The sequence below is a fragment of the Prinia subflava genome, chromosome 1, assembly GCF_021018805.1.
Source record: "Prinia subflava isolate CZ2003 ecotype Zambia chromosome 1, Cam_Psub_1.2, whole genome shotgun sequence".
NCBI lineage: Eukaryota > Metazoa > Chordata > Aves > Passeriformes > Cisticolidae > Prinia > Prinia subflava.
Genome location: NC_086247.1, coordinates 101,485,853 through 101,502,780, shown reverse-complemented (window position 1 = coordinate 101,502,780; position 16,928 = coordinate 101,485,853). Strand labels below are relative to the sequence as shown.

Below are 16,928 nucleotides of genomic sequence, written 5' to 3'. Positions count from 1 at the left end.
GTACAGATGCAGTCTGCCAGAAAAAAGTCACAAATGTGTTGGTATCTGAGATATAGTCCATTATGCATTTTGTGAACTGAAGTTTAACAATTATCCAGGGTTAGTTAGGTATTATGGGCGGTGCTGGTTGTCCTTTGCTAAGAATATCAACATGTGGTCTAATAAATGTGGTCTATACTTAGGTTCGCCACAAAGTCCTGCCACACAGGCATAAGGGCAAAAGCTGCCACATTGTAAATAAAAACCAGTCTTGTTGAGTTAAAAAGGGAAGCATATAAGAACAATTTAGTTGCTTTCCATCAGACTTTAGAGATGTAAGAATTTAAGCCTCCTTCTAAACTGGAGATATTGAGTGAGGAGGTGCTGCTTTCAGTACAGATAGAAACAAGCTTGCCTGAGAACTCAGCTAGCTAGCCAGAGAAAAAAGACCCAGATATTAAATGGAAAAGAAAAATGTTTCTCAAGAGATTCAAGGATTAAATATGAACAAAGGGTTCACAATTCTATTAAAGAAATATTCTTATGCACATCTGCTGATATATAACATACTGACCCACATCGATTTCCCCACTTGTAAGAAAGCCTGAGAACAAAAGAGGTCGAAGTAATAGTTACAGGAAAAATGATTTTAAGAAGTGTGCAATATTATATAACTTTATTCTATCAACAAAACTATGTTAAGGGAACATGATTATCCTGTCAAGCTCCAAGAAATCAGGAAATGCAAACCTAGAAGATAACTGTGAAGCACAAAGTCTGCCTCTTGATATATAAATTTTAATGCTTCTTTCTTTTTTTAGCTGTCTCCCATCATAACTTTTTCCCAATGCAAAATTATAAATGCATTTTTGGATCGCCCAGGTGTGAAGTACAGGCAATCCAAGACATACTCAACATACAGATAAAACAAAAGATAGCATGATCATGATAGGGCTTGCATGCATGTGCACATGGACATCCATGCACACTAAACAGGGCAGATACCTCCAGACACTGATGTCTCTTGGGATGTTGAAAAACCTTCTGGGCTTTCAGTCACCACTTGCTCCTCTCTATCACCTACTTAGGGTATCTCTACTGAAACAATCTGCAAGTTATTGCAGGTTCTCCACAAACATTCAAAATTACCTACAAATCCATCAGTTATAAATGTGTGCTATTTCACCTCATAGTCATTTCCTCAGTCATATCTGCTGATTTTAGGTTATCTGAGGGTAAGAGTTATTTCAGAAGAGATCCTAAGTACTGGCTGTTTTTATAAAGGATTATGCATTGCAAAACTACAATAATGTTCTTCTCTCCCCAGATCTTGCTCCCTGCCCCCCTCTTCTTTCCAGGACTAAGGAAAGCAGACAAGAAAACAAAACAAAGACCTTTCAAGAAAATAAAGTTATTTTTCTCTATTACTCTGGCTGCTGGAAAGTCCTTGGTTACTGAAAATCCAATCAGGACTAAACTGCTGGCATCTATCAGCTGTAGAAGATAGGAAACTTCACTGCAGAGCTACACACAGGTTCAGTGCTGGCTACAGATGTGGCTTTAACAAATTCTATGACCTTTCCCTTTTCATGTCTGGCTGTCTGGCTGCTGTTCTGATGAAAAGAAATCCACACAGTGCTTGAAAACAGGCATGTTGGTAAGTGAGAGCTGCTGAAATTTGCTGAAAATTGCTGAGTGAGAGACTGGGCACACAACTGCCCATCTCAGCTTAAGTTCATATCTTGGCTTGTATTCAGATTCTTGTGATACAGATGTGTGGACACAAGATCTTAAGTCTTATACCTATCTCCCAGCTCTCCTCCCACTGTGCCAGGTTTCCAGCTGGCCACAAGGAACACACCATCCTTTAGCTTAGGAATATGTGATTCCACTAAAATCTGTGTTACATTTGTGGGTGGTTCAGAGACTTTACAATCTGCACACCTACCCAAGAATTTATCAGTATTCTCAACTATGCATCAAAGCTTTTGATTTACAATTGTAAAAGTAAAATTGTACTTTGCTTTTGCACAGCAAATTCACAACTTACATATTCAGCTTGTTTCTCATCTGTGTGTCCTAAACATTTCCCTCCCATCTGAAAACCAGCAGGCTACAGATCTGACTGCAACACAGAGCACAGGTAGCTTGGTCAGTGCATCAGGAGACCTCAGACAGAAACCACAGCTAAGTCCCCATGCTCTTCTCTAAAAAAAAATAAAACGAACAAAAATCTACAACCAAAACAACCATCAAAACAAATATAACTCACTTTACATTAGACTCCAAAGCAGCTCGTCCACAGTGACATGCCTTATAGCAGTAAATAATTAAAAATAGCCACACAAAGAAACACAATAAATAACTTGCATCTAGCCTATATTTGTGCAGTAGTTCACCCAAGCTTTGAGAGATGGACCAACTGGATAGGCAGAAAGATCTCTATCACTTCAGTGGATCTGGCTTTCATGTTACCTTGAATCAACACCAATAGATTTAAAACCCATAGCCACACCTTTGTTATTATCTCTTCCTGCAGATTAGCCTTCCTCTTACCTGTGTGAGACACAGCAGTAAATACTGTTAAACAAAAGACCATCTTGAAGAAATAAGATGAGCCTCTGACATCCTAACGTTGTTTTAAAACATCACAGATATTCTAAAAAATAAAACCATAAGACAGTAATTCTGCTGTTTTACCATGTTTTTCTGATGTCCTATTTTTCTACTGTTACAAAAGTTACCATAAGAATTTTACAAAACAAATTCTTTCACTGTCCCACCTCTATCTACTTATTTTGCCTCGTTCATTTCAAGCTCTTAAAGAGCCATTTGGGATTTTATTCATTGCTTCAGATCAGCAGTGAGTTCATGTTTTTCCCTATACATATTTTAAAATTTATTCAACATCTTAAGAAGGTTTAACCACATAAACAGCTGTCTCTCAGCTAATATTTGCATTCCTTCTTCAACAGGAATCATTTCTTCTTTGTTCTAAACTAATCAGCACAGCTTAGTATGCCAATTTCCCTGAATGGACATGTCAGTCACAAACCTGAACACTGTGCTTTTCAGCATAGCTAATACTTACTATTAAGTCTTCTGCTTTGTCTCATCCGCTAACAGGAATTAATAGAAGATTAAAGTCAGTGATAACAACTTTCGTTTCAGAATTTGCAACCCTTTTGGAAAACATTAATTCTTAGTGCATACCCAAGAAGTAAAACATTGCCACCCACATCTGAGGTGAAACAGAAAGATGACCAACGGCAGTGCTATATAACAAAGTTGAACAAGCCATTTAAAAAAGGCAAAATTAGCTTGAAATTGCAGGTACTAAAGATGAGTTATCATTAAGAAATTAGAATCTGAACAATTAGAATTCATACATTAAGTCAGACAGTCTTGAAAAAGTGTCAGCATAATTTTAATGATAACCAGAACACGGGCTTCTTGTCTTGATGAAAGCACAATGTCCTCCCAGAGACATGACTGGAAATTACTTCCTGGGTGTCCTGGTTTCAGCTAGGGTAGAGTTAACTTCTCAGTAGCTGTTAGAGGTGCTGTGTTTTGGATTTGGAATGAGAATGGTATTGATAACACACTGATGTTTTGGCTTTTGCTAAGTTGTTTTTATCCCAAGTCAATCTTCAATTCAGGAGTAGCAGATATTATAAGAGATTGCGAAAATGTCTGCTTATGCCTGCAATAGGAATTTAATTTTTGTATTAAAAATTGTCCAAGAGAAGATGCAGATCAGAATTACATGTCACCCAATGCATCTAAGTACCTTAGAAGAACTTCAGCAAAAGGAAACATGGTAAAGCAGTGCTAACCAATACAGAGTTAGGAGAGATCAACACCTTCTTATCTCCATCTTTGCTAATCCTGAACATGGGAGAAGACAATAACATTGAACAAAGGTAAATGCAAAAACTGAAGAAAGCAAAGCTGGTTTTTTTACTTGTAAGGCCTAATTAAATGGAAAAGTTTGACCCTCTGGAGGGACTCAGAAAGCTAACAACTGACAAGCTCAAAATTATTTCCCTGCTGCAATGACTTGCAGCCATCAAGCCTCCCACTCACAACAGGGACACAAGCTTTTCCAACAGCTGCCTCTCTCTGCGGGTCCAGTGCAGAGCTGGAAAGGACAGCTAGTGAAAACATCAGGGCAACGATGTGGATAAGCAGTCCCCATCAGGCAGTACTGTAGACATACAAATTTCACCTAGAGGGTTTCATGCTATAAGAATACAGGATTCTTATAGCTTCCATGGTCTTGGGTGTTGGAATGGCTGGATACTGGATTCACCCTAGCAATATTCCTGTTCCTTTTCTCTTCAGAGTGAAAAGTGTATTTTTATTTTTAAATTAAGATTGTGCCAAGTATAAATAGTGCTTTCACTAAATAGTAGTCAAACACACAAAAAAAATTTGATAGAACACAACGTTGTCTTTTTAAATTCATTTTACAGGCCTCTAGTGCACCCAGTGAGATTTAAATCAATGTGTACAAAATTGGCAATAACAAATCAAACTGGTAAATGCAGGGAAAAGGGTAGAAAGAATCTATTTTGTAAAGTAACATCAAGGCAAATCTTTTTGCAGCTTCTGAACTGAAACATACTGGAAACCTGTGTCATGTAATCTAAACTACCCCTGGTAATTTATCTGGTGCTCACCCACAATCAGATTCATGTCCTATCATGGCATGTAATTCCTGGAAGGGAGGAAGCAGGATATGCTACCTTCATTCAGCACTCTATCACATTCAGCTCTGAAGTACTACCCAGGTCTAAATTCTTCTTTCCTTCGCCCTTCAAAAACTAAAATTATCTGTCCTCAGACCCACTGTGTAATGTCAGGAACTGCACTGTTTTTCATTAATCTGACCAGATGCAAGAGAGAGTATCTAAGAATGCAAAAGGCCAGAGCAAGGATGATTACACCAGTGCAGTGTGCTGAACATTTGCTGATCTCTCCATAATTTACTAAATCACAGAAGGGAGCAATATGATGTGCAGATATTACTATGGCTATTATGTGACCGTAACAAGAGACATTCCAAAAGCAAGTGCCTGGGAAATACCAGACTCTTACTGAACCTATTAACAAATAAATGGCTTGTGTAATGGTCATCTTGGTGTTGTTGAAATAAAATCACTCCAGTTCCCATCTGTCATACTTTTTATTTCTTCACTTCAACTCTCTGCTGTATTGCAAGTCTGCTAATTAAACCATTCTAAATCTACACTTAGAAGTTCATACAGTATCAGATGTCCAGTAAGGTTAAATTTAACCCAAGCATTTTCTTTGCAACAACACGTACAAAGAAATTGGATCAACAGGGAGAAGCCCAAAATTGGTGCAACTGACCTGCACAATGAAGACTAGGTTGTGGCTGGAGATAATTAGAGATGGCTCAGCAGCTCCACAGTTAGTGCTGCTTAGGTAGAGTCCATGAGAGGGCAAGAAATGGACAACAATTTAACAGAACCCGTAAATGGTAGCATTAACCCTGGTTTTTGTTCTGTCCTAATCTGCTTTGAATCTGCAGAACTGCACATTTTGACTACCACAATAGGAAAAAGTCTGATAGATGAGCACTTACAGAATTACTTTACTTAATAATTTAAAAGATGCCGGCTTTTTCTTATGTCAGCTCTTTCTTGTTTAAATCCATTGCACCTGTGTCTACAGCAACACATCATGTGTGAAGCTACCATGAATTTAAGCATGCCTGCGTGGTAAAGAGGACTAAAGATGACAGTGTCAGGACCTCCAAAACTTCCACTTCAGATCATTCCACTCTTCAGTGCACCGAACAGGCCACCTGCCCCAGCCACCCTGCCTGTACAGGCACACAGCCTTTCTCTGCTTCAAGCACCTGGTACTCTGCCAGGGATACATTTGATATAAGGCCTAGTTCCTCCATGCTGTTGTATACTACCTGGATTCACCATGGGATGTGTGATAAACGCCAATAACTGGCTTTTTGAAATTTATGAAAATTTAATAAAGAATAAAAATTGGTTACAAAAAATTAATACAATAATAAAAGTTCAAAAAGTTTTCAGAGACAGGACAAATAATGAGACAAATAAGAGCAAAGAAGGTAGCCCGGGACTACCGTCCCCCCTCCCTCCCAGACAAAGGCTGCGAAGGAGAAGGGCAACAGGGCAACTTAGAGAGAAATTTCAGTCTTTTCTGCAACCTCCTCATTACTATGCATATGTCTGGTACTTGTCTAAGACCCTCTGCTAATCTCTCTAGGTGCCTTTTTGTCTCGGTCCGACCTGTAGAGGTGGCTTCTGTTGATTGTTATCTCTGTGGAGGAATTTCTGGTTATCTTTTCTTTCTCTTGAGGTGAAAAAGAATATCTCACACACACAGTTTTCTACTAAGACTTAATGTTAAAAACTACATTTACTATATTATTTAAATGTTAATCTTGCATAACTTTTCTACCTAGCATATTACATATAGTAAATATCTGCATAGAGCCACACACACAATATGCCTTTTTCACAGGATGCAAAAGGGCACTGGCTGTCAGGGCAGCAATATGTGCAGAGTTGCTGCTTGACACAGCACTCCATGGTGATTGTTCCGAGGCAGCATGGCCAGCCCTCCTCGGTGACAGCACTGACCCTGCTCCCCTGCTGCCGCGCATCCCACACACACCACACGAGAGGCTCTTCCTCTTCTCTCCTAGATATGCACTTCTTGAAGATCTGTCTGAAATATGCAGGTGGATTTGGGCAGAAAAAACACTGAGGAGTATTTTGGGAGCATCTGTTGCATATTTTTTTCCAATCCATTCTGACTTCTGATGCCAAGGCTAATTTTAGGTACTTATGTTTGCAATTCCATTAAGATGATAAAATAACCTGTCTTTCATATGGATGAACCAGGAAATAATGAAAACTGCAAAATTAAATAACATTTAAATATGCAAACAGCTGTTGCTGAAAAGCAGATACATTCCTCCTGGGGAAGAACGATAAAAACACACATACCTGCATACTGAGAGTTATGGGCTGCTGCTCAGTAAATCAGTGTTCACAAAGAAAATTGTTCGTACCTTCCCTGCTCAATTTGTGCTTGTTAGATAATAAATTATGAGTACTTACCTCTCAAAAAGAGTATAAATCTATGAATGAATGGGAATAGGAGTTTCAACCACACCAAGCTGAAAAGTCGATAACAAGATAGAGAAAAAAGCCACCAGGAACATGGACCTGGATAATTTCTTACTTTAGCCACTGACATATCTGAAATCTGTCATAATGAAAATGCAAGCGGCCCTACTAGCCAGTTCTATTCTTTTTTGAAAAATACTGCCAATTTGAAGGTAAATAATTAAACATTTCCAGTAAAGTCAGTGGAGTTCCAGCACATGCTCCACACCTTTACTAAAACAGAACTGTAGAAGCAAGTATTATTAAACTTCTCTCAGAAAAGACCTTCATTACAAATGAGTTTTCTTAATATTTAAAGAAAATCTCAACCATCTCTATTTAAAATGAGAGTAGAGAAACTAAAGGGAAGAAAAAGGTTATTATTTATAACATAGTGACTATAGTTATACTGCAGTCAGAGGACCAATTACATCCTGGTTACGCTTTCCAACTCCACTTATTCATATAAATGAAGTGCTTGCTACACGACAGGGTAATTGCAGTGTAAATACAATAGACTTTATATAACTGGATACTGAAAAAGAGTCTGTGTTACTGAGATGGCAATAAGAATTAATTTGGACGTGTCATTAACCTTCAAATTCTTTGAATCAGTGATAATTAGGATATAGAAAAGCATAACCAAAAATGTAATTACACTGAACTAAGGGCTCAACTGTGCGAGTATTAAGAGGCTGCTCATGGGAGTAAGTATACTTGAACATGAACTAAGAATGACCAAATCAGGCTGTAAAATACTACTGTGGATTTATAATGAAACGAAATGGAAATGACAAAAAAGAATTAATAACATTTTTCAGATGTAAGAAGCATGCTGAGGGTTGTTCTGATATTAAAAATAATTTCCTTATATTATGTAGCTAGTGGGGTCAAATTCTGCCAGAAAGTCCCACTTCCCTCTGAATGCATGTTAGCCACTGAAATGACTGGTGTATCCCTTCTCTAGTACATTTCAAAGCAAGTATACAGTGAGTGCAGACAGGACTGAACATGAAAGTGCTAGTGTTCCCTATGTATATCAAATCCTTGTTGATTTCCTTCTAAGAGGTACTACTAAACTTCTCTGATCAGCTTCTGCCAGCTATGACAGCTTGCTAACTCCAGACACCATCATGTTCTTTTGCACACAATGACAAAATTGCTCTTTGAATGCCTATGGAAAGCCAAGGAACTGTCTGTTCAAATGCTAAAACAACTCCCTAGTCAGTGTAATAATTTATTTGAATTTAAAGGCCCGTGTCTTCGTGTTAGACCCCTTCATGATGTTAGCCTACACCAGTGGCAATGCAGGAGCACATATGCAGGCGGGGTGTGAACAACACTGCTGCTGGTGTGAAAGAAATCCTGCATCAGGGACAACCCAAAATGGGCAGGTACTTCCAATAGATGAGAAACCCACACAGGTCACTGTCCTTCCACAGTTTATGGATCAGCTACTTTTATCAGAATTATTCACCTCAAATGGTTAATCAGAGAATCCACTCTCTTTCAGCAATTGTTTCTTAGCATATATATTTCCTAATTTATTTTAAATATGATTTAATAAATCACATTTATTTTCTAATGTATTTTCTGCTAAGGCCCTTTTACATTGGAAAGGGACCATATACTGGCAGAGATAACTTTTTATTTGACTGCTTCCTTCCAGCTGAGTGAATATTTCCAGTCACTTCCCCTTCTCATTTTGGCTTGATTTATTTTCATTCCTGAATTACTTACCTTTGCAGGTAGGAGGAGGAGATGCCTACACAACATTGGTGGTACTAAAAATGCTGCTCCTTGTCTTGTATTGGAAGGCAGCTGCAGCTGGGGGAGCTCTGGCTACTTCTCAGCTCAAGATAAGGAAAGGGGATTCTCTTGCTCACTTTGATAAATACTCAGCCACCTAAGCATACCCACAGCTTCCAAAGAAGTGCTGCTTCCCTCCCTGGAAGCGCTGAGCCTTTCAAGGTACACCACTTACACTTGTAAAAGATGTACCTGGCTGGCATCCTTTGCTGTGATTAATTGCAGCAGTCTCATGTTGTTTTCCATTAACTTTTTTTTAACCTCAATTGCTGAACACTGCAGAAGCCACTAGAAGATTCTGTTCCCTCTTTATTTGCTCTCTGTTGATGCATAATTATACCTACACCCTCCAAATCAGATTGTTACATTTGTTCCATAGCACTGTCCTAGAAACATGGACAGTTTTAAAAACTCACTTATCACAGAATCAGACATGAAGTGAAAAAGAAGACACAGCTGAGATTCTAAAATCCAGCCTTCAAACAGAAGGAGAGATACAGCTGCTTGTATGTGCACACTCTCATAAAATCCTGTCTTGCAGCACATGCATGGAAATGAAGCAAAATCCTTCATTATCAAACATTCCTCAGCAGCCCACGCTCTGACATGACAGCACGTAATGCAAATATTTACAGCAGGAAGTCCTCAGGAATGATCAGTCACCACCGAATAGCATCAGCTTATCAAGCAGTAGTTCCTGCTGTGGGAAACCCAGCCGAGGCAGCACTTCCACACAAACACAACAGAGAGAAGGTCTCTTTCAATAATCAGCTCCAATTTACAGAGCTTTTCCCACAATGCTAAGTGTATCTGAGGAGTCTCACCATGATCTGTGAGACAGAAACAGTGGCATAAAAGCTCCAGAGGTTCAATAAGCTGAGGTTCTTTGCATGTGAGTGAATGTTCCCAATTTAGTGAAGACATTTGTCCTGAGGCTAAAGCATTGATTCTCCACTTATTGCCTTTTAATTGTGATGTACCCAATTTATCATTTTAGACTTATAAACTCTTAGGGAAAAAGGGTCTTCTTTTTCTGCATGCTGTTCTCATGCCAGTTTTATTTTTACTGCAAGAAAACCTTGTTCACGTTAAATCATTTTTATATTAACAAGATAACATTTCCCTATTGCTAGAATTAATTGCTGTAACCTGTATTTCTTTCCACAACAATGTCTGATGTAAAGTTGAATCACTGGTCACAATATTATGAATAAATGAAGAGTAACAAATACAGGAACATTCCAGATATTGTGAAAATGTTCTCTTCTACTGAGAAAACTGTTTGCTCATCCATACCATAGTAATGTTTATGCTTTAGTAATATAAATTCCTGTGCACAAGCAACACTGCTTTCCACTAGTCCAGAAAAAAAGGAGCCAGTCAGGATGTTCCTTTTCTTTTTTTCCAGAATTGCAGGTGCTCTTTTTTTACTGCCATTACCCCCAGGTCTATCTGATGCCCCAAATTCACATTTAAGCTTCTGCCATGTATGAACTGGCCAAAGTACACAGCCCTTCATTCCCAGATATTCAAGCGTGATGATTCACAGCAACAAAATGTGACAGGACTTTTCACCAACAAATGAACTGCAGGGCATCCTAATCAGCAGGCAAGGCAGCTCTAATAACTGGGTTACAGCATAAGGGGCTAAACTCAAATGGAGCAGAACATTCATAAGACAAGAAATGTGAGATGCTACTCAGCCTAAAGCACCACTGGTGCTATACAAAGACATCCAACTTACACAGCAGCTTTTTTTCCCCTTTGGAAGTGGGATTCCTTTCAATTGCCAATTAAAGACCATCTCAGCAGCGCGTGAACAAGAATAGCAACTGCGTAAAGCCCCCAGCATGACAACTTCCAGCTTATTTTCCTTTTTCAATTGCAGCAAACTGCAGTCAGACAGACAATGGAGGGGTTTTTTTTGTTGTTGTTGTTTTAAGTTGTTGTGTTAGGATACTGCTGGTTATCAGTATTTTCAGACTTGCTGACAGGACACACACCAAGCAGCCAATATGCCAGCTGCTGGCCCTCATGCAGAAGCTGCCAGGCGCTCGGAGGCTTGGATAGAACCCACTTGGGTGGCTCTGGCATCAGCTGCAGATGATTTAGTGCTAGCAGTAAAAACACTGTCCCCAGAAGGTCACCCGTCCCCAAATGCTGCTTCTCAAAGGACATCTACTCTGGATCTTCTTCCTAAGCTGTGCCAAACAAAAGGTTTGCTTAGGTCAAAAACACAAAGCCTCCTTCCCTCTGTCCCCCTACTGACAACCTAAGAGTCAGTGAATTTATGACACTGCCACTACAATGGCAAAACTCTTTATAGTTTCAAAAAAACTTCAGCTTCGACACCCACAGTAGGATCCCTAATGAGGTTATCTCCCTGTAAAGCTATTTTTTCTAACACACTTAGGTCCATCAGCCACTGCTGAAACTCTTACTGGCTGGAATAGAGGGCAGATTTCTAAGCACAGACACAGGATGGCTTCTGTGGGATATGCAGGAACCTGTCCCAGGATCTGAAGAGAGCTTTCTTTGAGCAGCAGGGCTCTCTCTGCACCAAGGCTACAGCAGTCTGAAGACCACAGCTTTTGTTGGTACTGTAAGAAATGCCATGCCCAGAACCCTGGGGCAGTGTTCTGAACCACTGGAGCAATGAAAACAACCGAGGAATTTGATGCATCCACTTCCATCAAGAAGGGCCCTGTGTGTCAAGTCTCACTGTGGTAAGAAGTGTCAGGAACCTCAGGTGAGCTACATTCAAGGTGCTAGACTGTCACAGCCCTTAAATGATTGCACAAAATAGTGAAATCACAAAGGTGAGTGTTTGCAGCTCTTGACATAATGTCTCCACTTTGCATGATAACATCCAACCCCCAGCAGCAGCAAGTGCCCTCAAGAACCAAGAAAAGGGTAGGGCTGGGCAGATCCCTTGTTATCCCCTTCCCCACCTGTGCAGTGGGAGTAACACCACTTGCCAATGGTACAGGATGCTATAAAACATTCAAATGCTTTAGTAATACAAGTTGGACATGTACTGCAGAGAGACAGATGGAGAAAGCCATCTGATGGTGTCAGCTGGGACTGGAATTTGGAGGATCACACTTAGATGAAAGCCTTCACACAGGGAAGAGTTGGCCCAGTATTGTTCTCCAAACTCTGAAGGATTTTTCAAATCTATAGCACTTTTTCCTCCTCTTCGCAGTCATCCAGAGGGGTCCATGCAAGTTCATACTGCATAACCTTTGCTGCCATTCCACTGCTTCTGCTGTCTTCACTTAAGTATTTCTCCTACAATGCACCAAATAAGTCATGCAGCGAAACAAGGAACAAGAAAACAACAGACAAAAAGATGCTGCACCCACAACACTACTGGCCTCTCTGGTCTGCAAAAAACCCACACAGGCTATTTTGAAACACAGAAAGTCAGGAAAAAATAGAAGATTACAGAAAAAGAATGCAATTTCCAAGGACACTGCTTGTGTCCTCAAACAGAAAACCATTATCTGATACCACTTTTAATCATATTTTGGTTTTTAGTTGCGTAGCGTATATTCAACTAAAGGTCATAATAGACAGTCCTCATCTGATTCCTATGAAGACCATGAGTACTGCATGAAGAGGATTTTCTTTTAAACACAAGTCCTGCCTTGGCTGAAAGTGAATGGCTGTTTTATTTCCCCATAAATAGGCATGTAAAGGTCTCAGCTAAAGAACTTGGAGAGATTACCTACTTGCATATTACAAAGGCACAGGTCCTCAGACATTCTTCTACTAATTTCATACTGCTGATACTTAATAATGAAAGAGTAACCCTTCCATACGAGACCTGAAAAATTTGTGCAGTTGGCTCCAGCTCAGGTCTAAGACATGGATGGGAATAACGCAAAAACAAATTCTAATTTCTCAGCTGACTGGTAGTTATTGCCTTGGTTGGCTGGCTTACCTTTCAGAGAAGACTGGGACTAAATCAACAACAGATATTAATTATCTCACCAAATTACAACAACTGGGAAATCAGCAACAAGTCCTGGGGTAACAAGACATGACTCACTACAAGCTAAAAAGAACTTCTCAGCATCCCTCACAATGAAGATATCCAAGGCCACATCCCAATGTTCTTCTGGAGACAGCTGAAGGAAACTCTCCAGGCTCTAAAACTGATGAATGGCTTCACCATAAGTACATCAGAAAGATGCAATGGGACATGAATGCCTTTTAGTCCTAAAGGATGGGCCAGCAGCCCCTACCTAGCATCTAGTTTGCAGCTATATTGTGCAGCAAAAGAAGGCAAAAAAAACCACTGAAAGTCTTTTCATGGCTCAAGGTTATAAATATGAATCCTTTCTGGCTCTGGTATAATCAGATACAGCCAACACACGGCATGGGAGACTTTTCAACCTTTCTAGAAATGTTAGCTTTGGACTGGGGAATAAAACCAATCAAAAACCCACACCAAAAAAAGCAACAACAACAAAAGCAACAAAAACAACCAACAACAACAACAACAACAAAAAAGCTAAAATAATTAAGCTTCAGTGATGTCCACTGAAACCTACATATACCCACAGGTATGACAGTTCTTTCCTATCCTTTTCTGAATCCATCTTCCAGACTAAACAATGTCTGAACTAGTCTTTTTTTTATGTTGGTTGGAATACAGCTCCTCAGCTCATGCAGGTCTCTGCCAAGCCTGGCAGGCAGTGAAACACTGTCAGCAAGGCCAGACAAGCTTTGGAGGTCATCAAGTCTCTTTGTGGGCTTCTAAAAGATGTTTCACTCTCAGGGTGATAAAATTTCCCAATACCTGACAAGATATATAGCTTTTTAGAGCTATCTAAGCCACAGAGCTTTGCAAGGCTCTAGCAAATCAAAATTGCGCTCAGTGAAGCCTAAATCTGTCAAAAAGGATGTTCGGTCCTTTGATATATTGGGTCCCAAGTGCCTACTTCTTAGCACTGATGGGGGCATGTCACAGTGTGCTTGCTCCTAGAACTCAGAGGCATTGCTGTGAAAATGCTAATTTTGAAAAAAAGCACTTTAAAAGAAGAAAATCTTTCCCCTTTCTGGACACATTGTATTTACTGTTCAAGGATCCCAAATCCTCTAGGGGTATCTCACAGCACCCAGGAGAGAGAAGTCAACTTTACAGAATGGGATACAGTTAGGATGTAGGACTTGCTTGCCCCAAATCAGAGAGGTTATCTGTGACAGATTCGGAGCTGAATCTATATTCTCCTGGCATACAAACCCACATCTTCATGGAAAGACTGCTCATTTCTCTGTACCACAATACAATGAAGAGCACATACGTTCAGTTTTGATATAAAAATATTTAAAATGGGCGGAGAAAGCAAGGAATAGTACAGCGACAATGGAACATCCATGGAAAAGGAAAATGTCAGCATAACTTACAGGAGCTGCGTTGTTTTTCACTGTCACACTTGGAGTCGTGGCTCGTAGTGCCCCACTCACACCATGGTAATACTTGAAACAGATCTTTGTTTCAGCTAAAAAAAAAAAAAAAAAAAAAAAAAAAAAGGGATATTAAGGATTAGAAAAACTGCCAGGGGTAATCTGCATGATAGCTGCAGCTCACATGAACAAGGCTGGCAAGCAGTTACACTGCAAATGGTTCATTCTGGCTCGATGGCACAACAGGATACCTCCTGCCTCTGATCTTCCCCTTTGCCAGGGTGAAATTTAGAGTTTGGTTCATGGATTTAAAACAGTTACAATCCATACCTCTTCCGAGCAGAAGTTAACACAGACAGACCTTAGAGTAACTGTTTAGGATCCTTTAGGAAGAAAAAAGTAGGGACATATAAATCTTCCCTGTTCAGACTTACCAAGCACTAATGTGCAGAGAAATTGATGAACTTAGGACAAGACTGGATAGCTGCTCATCACCAGGCTTCACTGTGCCAATTTGTTCTGGCCTTTGTCAAGGCAAGGATGCAGATCTCCACAGATTAACTGCTTTGCCAGTTACTATATTAAAGCATTTTCAGGAATAGCAGAGTACCACAGGACCCTGCCTTAGTGTATTTCCACTGACTTCTACAGATTTAAATTAGGTGAGGAACACAGGAAAGGTCATGACATTTTACACTCATGCACTGACACTGAGGGAAACTCATCTCAGTAACTGTATCGAGGCACAGAAATGAAAACAGCTTGTTGTTAATTAGCCCTCACAACCCACTTTCTTATCTGCTACAAGAAGGAAAGACAGTTCCAGCCAGCTTCTGTGTTGGTCTGTGACTACAAACAGATGCAAAGTGCTGCTATTTGCCTACTTGCCTGGAACTGGTGACTTGCTGGAGCTCATCCTGGCCTGCCTGCTGGCATGCAAGAATTTTCTTCCACAGTGAACTAGATGTGAACTGGCTTGGTATGTGCCTACCTAGAGTCGGGACACAGCAATTACGCAGTGTTACATATGTAACAGGTATGTTTGTGGGATGTGAAAAATGCCTGTTTAAAAAAAAAGCAGCTTTCACATCTTCTGGTTTTAACTGGATAATGACATAGAAATGTTCATTTGTTCTAAGATTTTCCTTAAGACCTTCCTTTACACCTGCTGCTGTAGCTCAGGGAAAACACCAGCCTTTGCCAGCAGTGCCACAAAAAACACTCACTGTAACTACAGTGCCTACATATGAAAACAATAAAAAATGCCACTTACCTGTTTAAACATACAAATTGTGTTGCAGTTTTAATACTAGTAACAAAATTACTCAAATCACTGCAGCTGTGACAGAAAATGTTAAGAGCTGAGACCACAGGTTATGGAGCTGTGATCTGTTTGTAGATCCAAGAGACAACTGTGTAGCACTTCAGGTGAAAGCAAAACCTGGGACATGAAAAGTGGTGGAGACCCTCAGAACCACAGGCCTGAATTGCTTACCCTGATACCTACACAGGAATATAGGTGGAAAGAGAAATCCTGATATTTTTTGAAAAACAAAATAATTTTAGAACTGTAAAGCCTTCCCAACTTTCACATGTCACTTGGCAAAGGAAAAGCAAAGAGGTCATGTTCCCAGTAGTTCATGCACTACTCGCTTTCAGGTGGCTTCCCAGTCCTCTAACCTGAGGGGTGCTGCAGGAATGTGCAGTCCATCAATGAGAAGCACACTCAATCTGTCACCATATTTTCTATCCCCACAGCCTGCTCTTCACCAGACGACCAGGTGCACATTTCTCCTCATACAGTGAAAATACATCCTCTCCCACTATATCCACAATGTGTACATGTGTCCCACTTACTTCACAGCTCTCCACAAGAATTGGAACAAAATAGAGAGTCCTTCAGCACCTCCACAAGGGGCTGTGGTGCCTATCCTGGGGTTAAATTCATAACTATACCCCCAAATGAAATTCTGCAACTTCAAGAGATTTACTTGAGGTGTCAGTGCAGCTGAGCAAGTGACCCTGTTGTTGCACCTGAGAGCAGCAGTTGTTTCCTTTTGGCTGCAAAAAAAGCTGGATGAGCCTGTGGGACAGAAAAACTGCAAGTCCAGATTGTATTTTCACATTGTAATTTTCTCTACAGGACTTTTAACAGCTCAGCAGCTAACCCATTTACTTGCTGAGAGGACAGCAAAAGCTGAGGATAACACAATAGCTAAAACATGCAGTTCTCACCAATTATTTGAATCTTAATTTTCTTCTCCCCTAGAGATTTTTAGCTAGAGTTTGCATGGAACATTGAGAGCTAGAATAAAGAGAAGCCTTTAAAAAAATATTAACTTTTGTAGTTAATAAAATATAACTTCAGGTATTAGCTTGGATGATAATGTTCAGACCCCACAGAAGGAATCTTGTTGTAGGTTGACAAGTAGGAAATCGGTTACCATGTGCATCGGGAAAATTTTAAAATAATCCGTTTAATTAAACTAAAAGTATTGGAGAGAACAGAAGGAGAGAATATATCCATATGTAGTTATTCTGGAT

General features: G+C 39.9%; 1 protein-coding gene across 3 annotated transcripts in view; it reads right to left on the bottom strand.

The window, feature by feature from the left end:
• HECW1 (HECT, C2 and WW domain containing E3 ubiquitin protein ligase 1) overlaps positions 1 to 16,928 on the bottom strand; it is a 260,000-nt gene that overhangs the window by 108,698 nt on the left and 134,374 nt on the right. For all 3 annotated transcript variants that reach the window (XM_063405459.1, XM_063405467.1, XM_063405477.1), the window contains one exon: positions 14,385 to 14,479. In XM_063405459.1, coding sequence (XP_063261529.1) covers positions 14,385 to 14,479 — 95 coding nt within the window. The remainder of the gene's footprint in view (positions 1 to 14,384; positions 14,480 to 16,928) is intronic.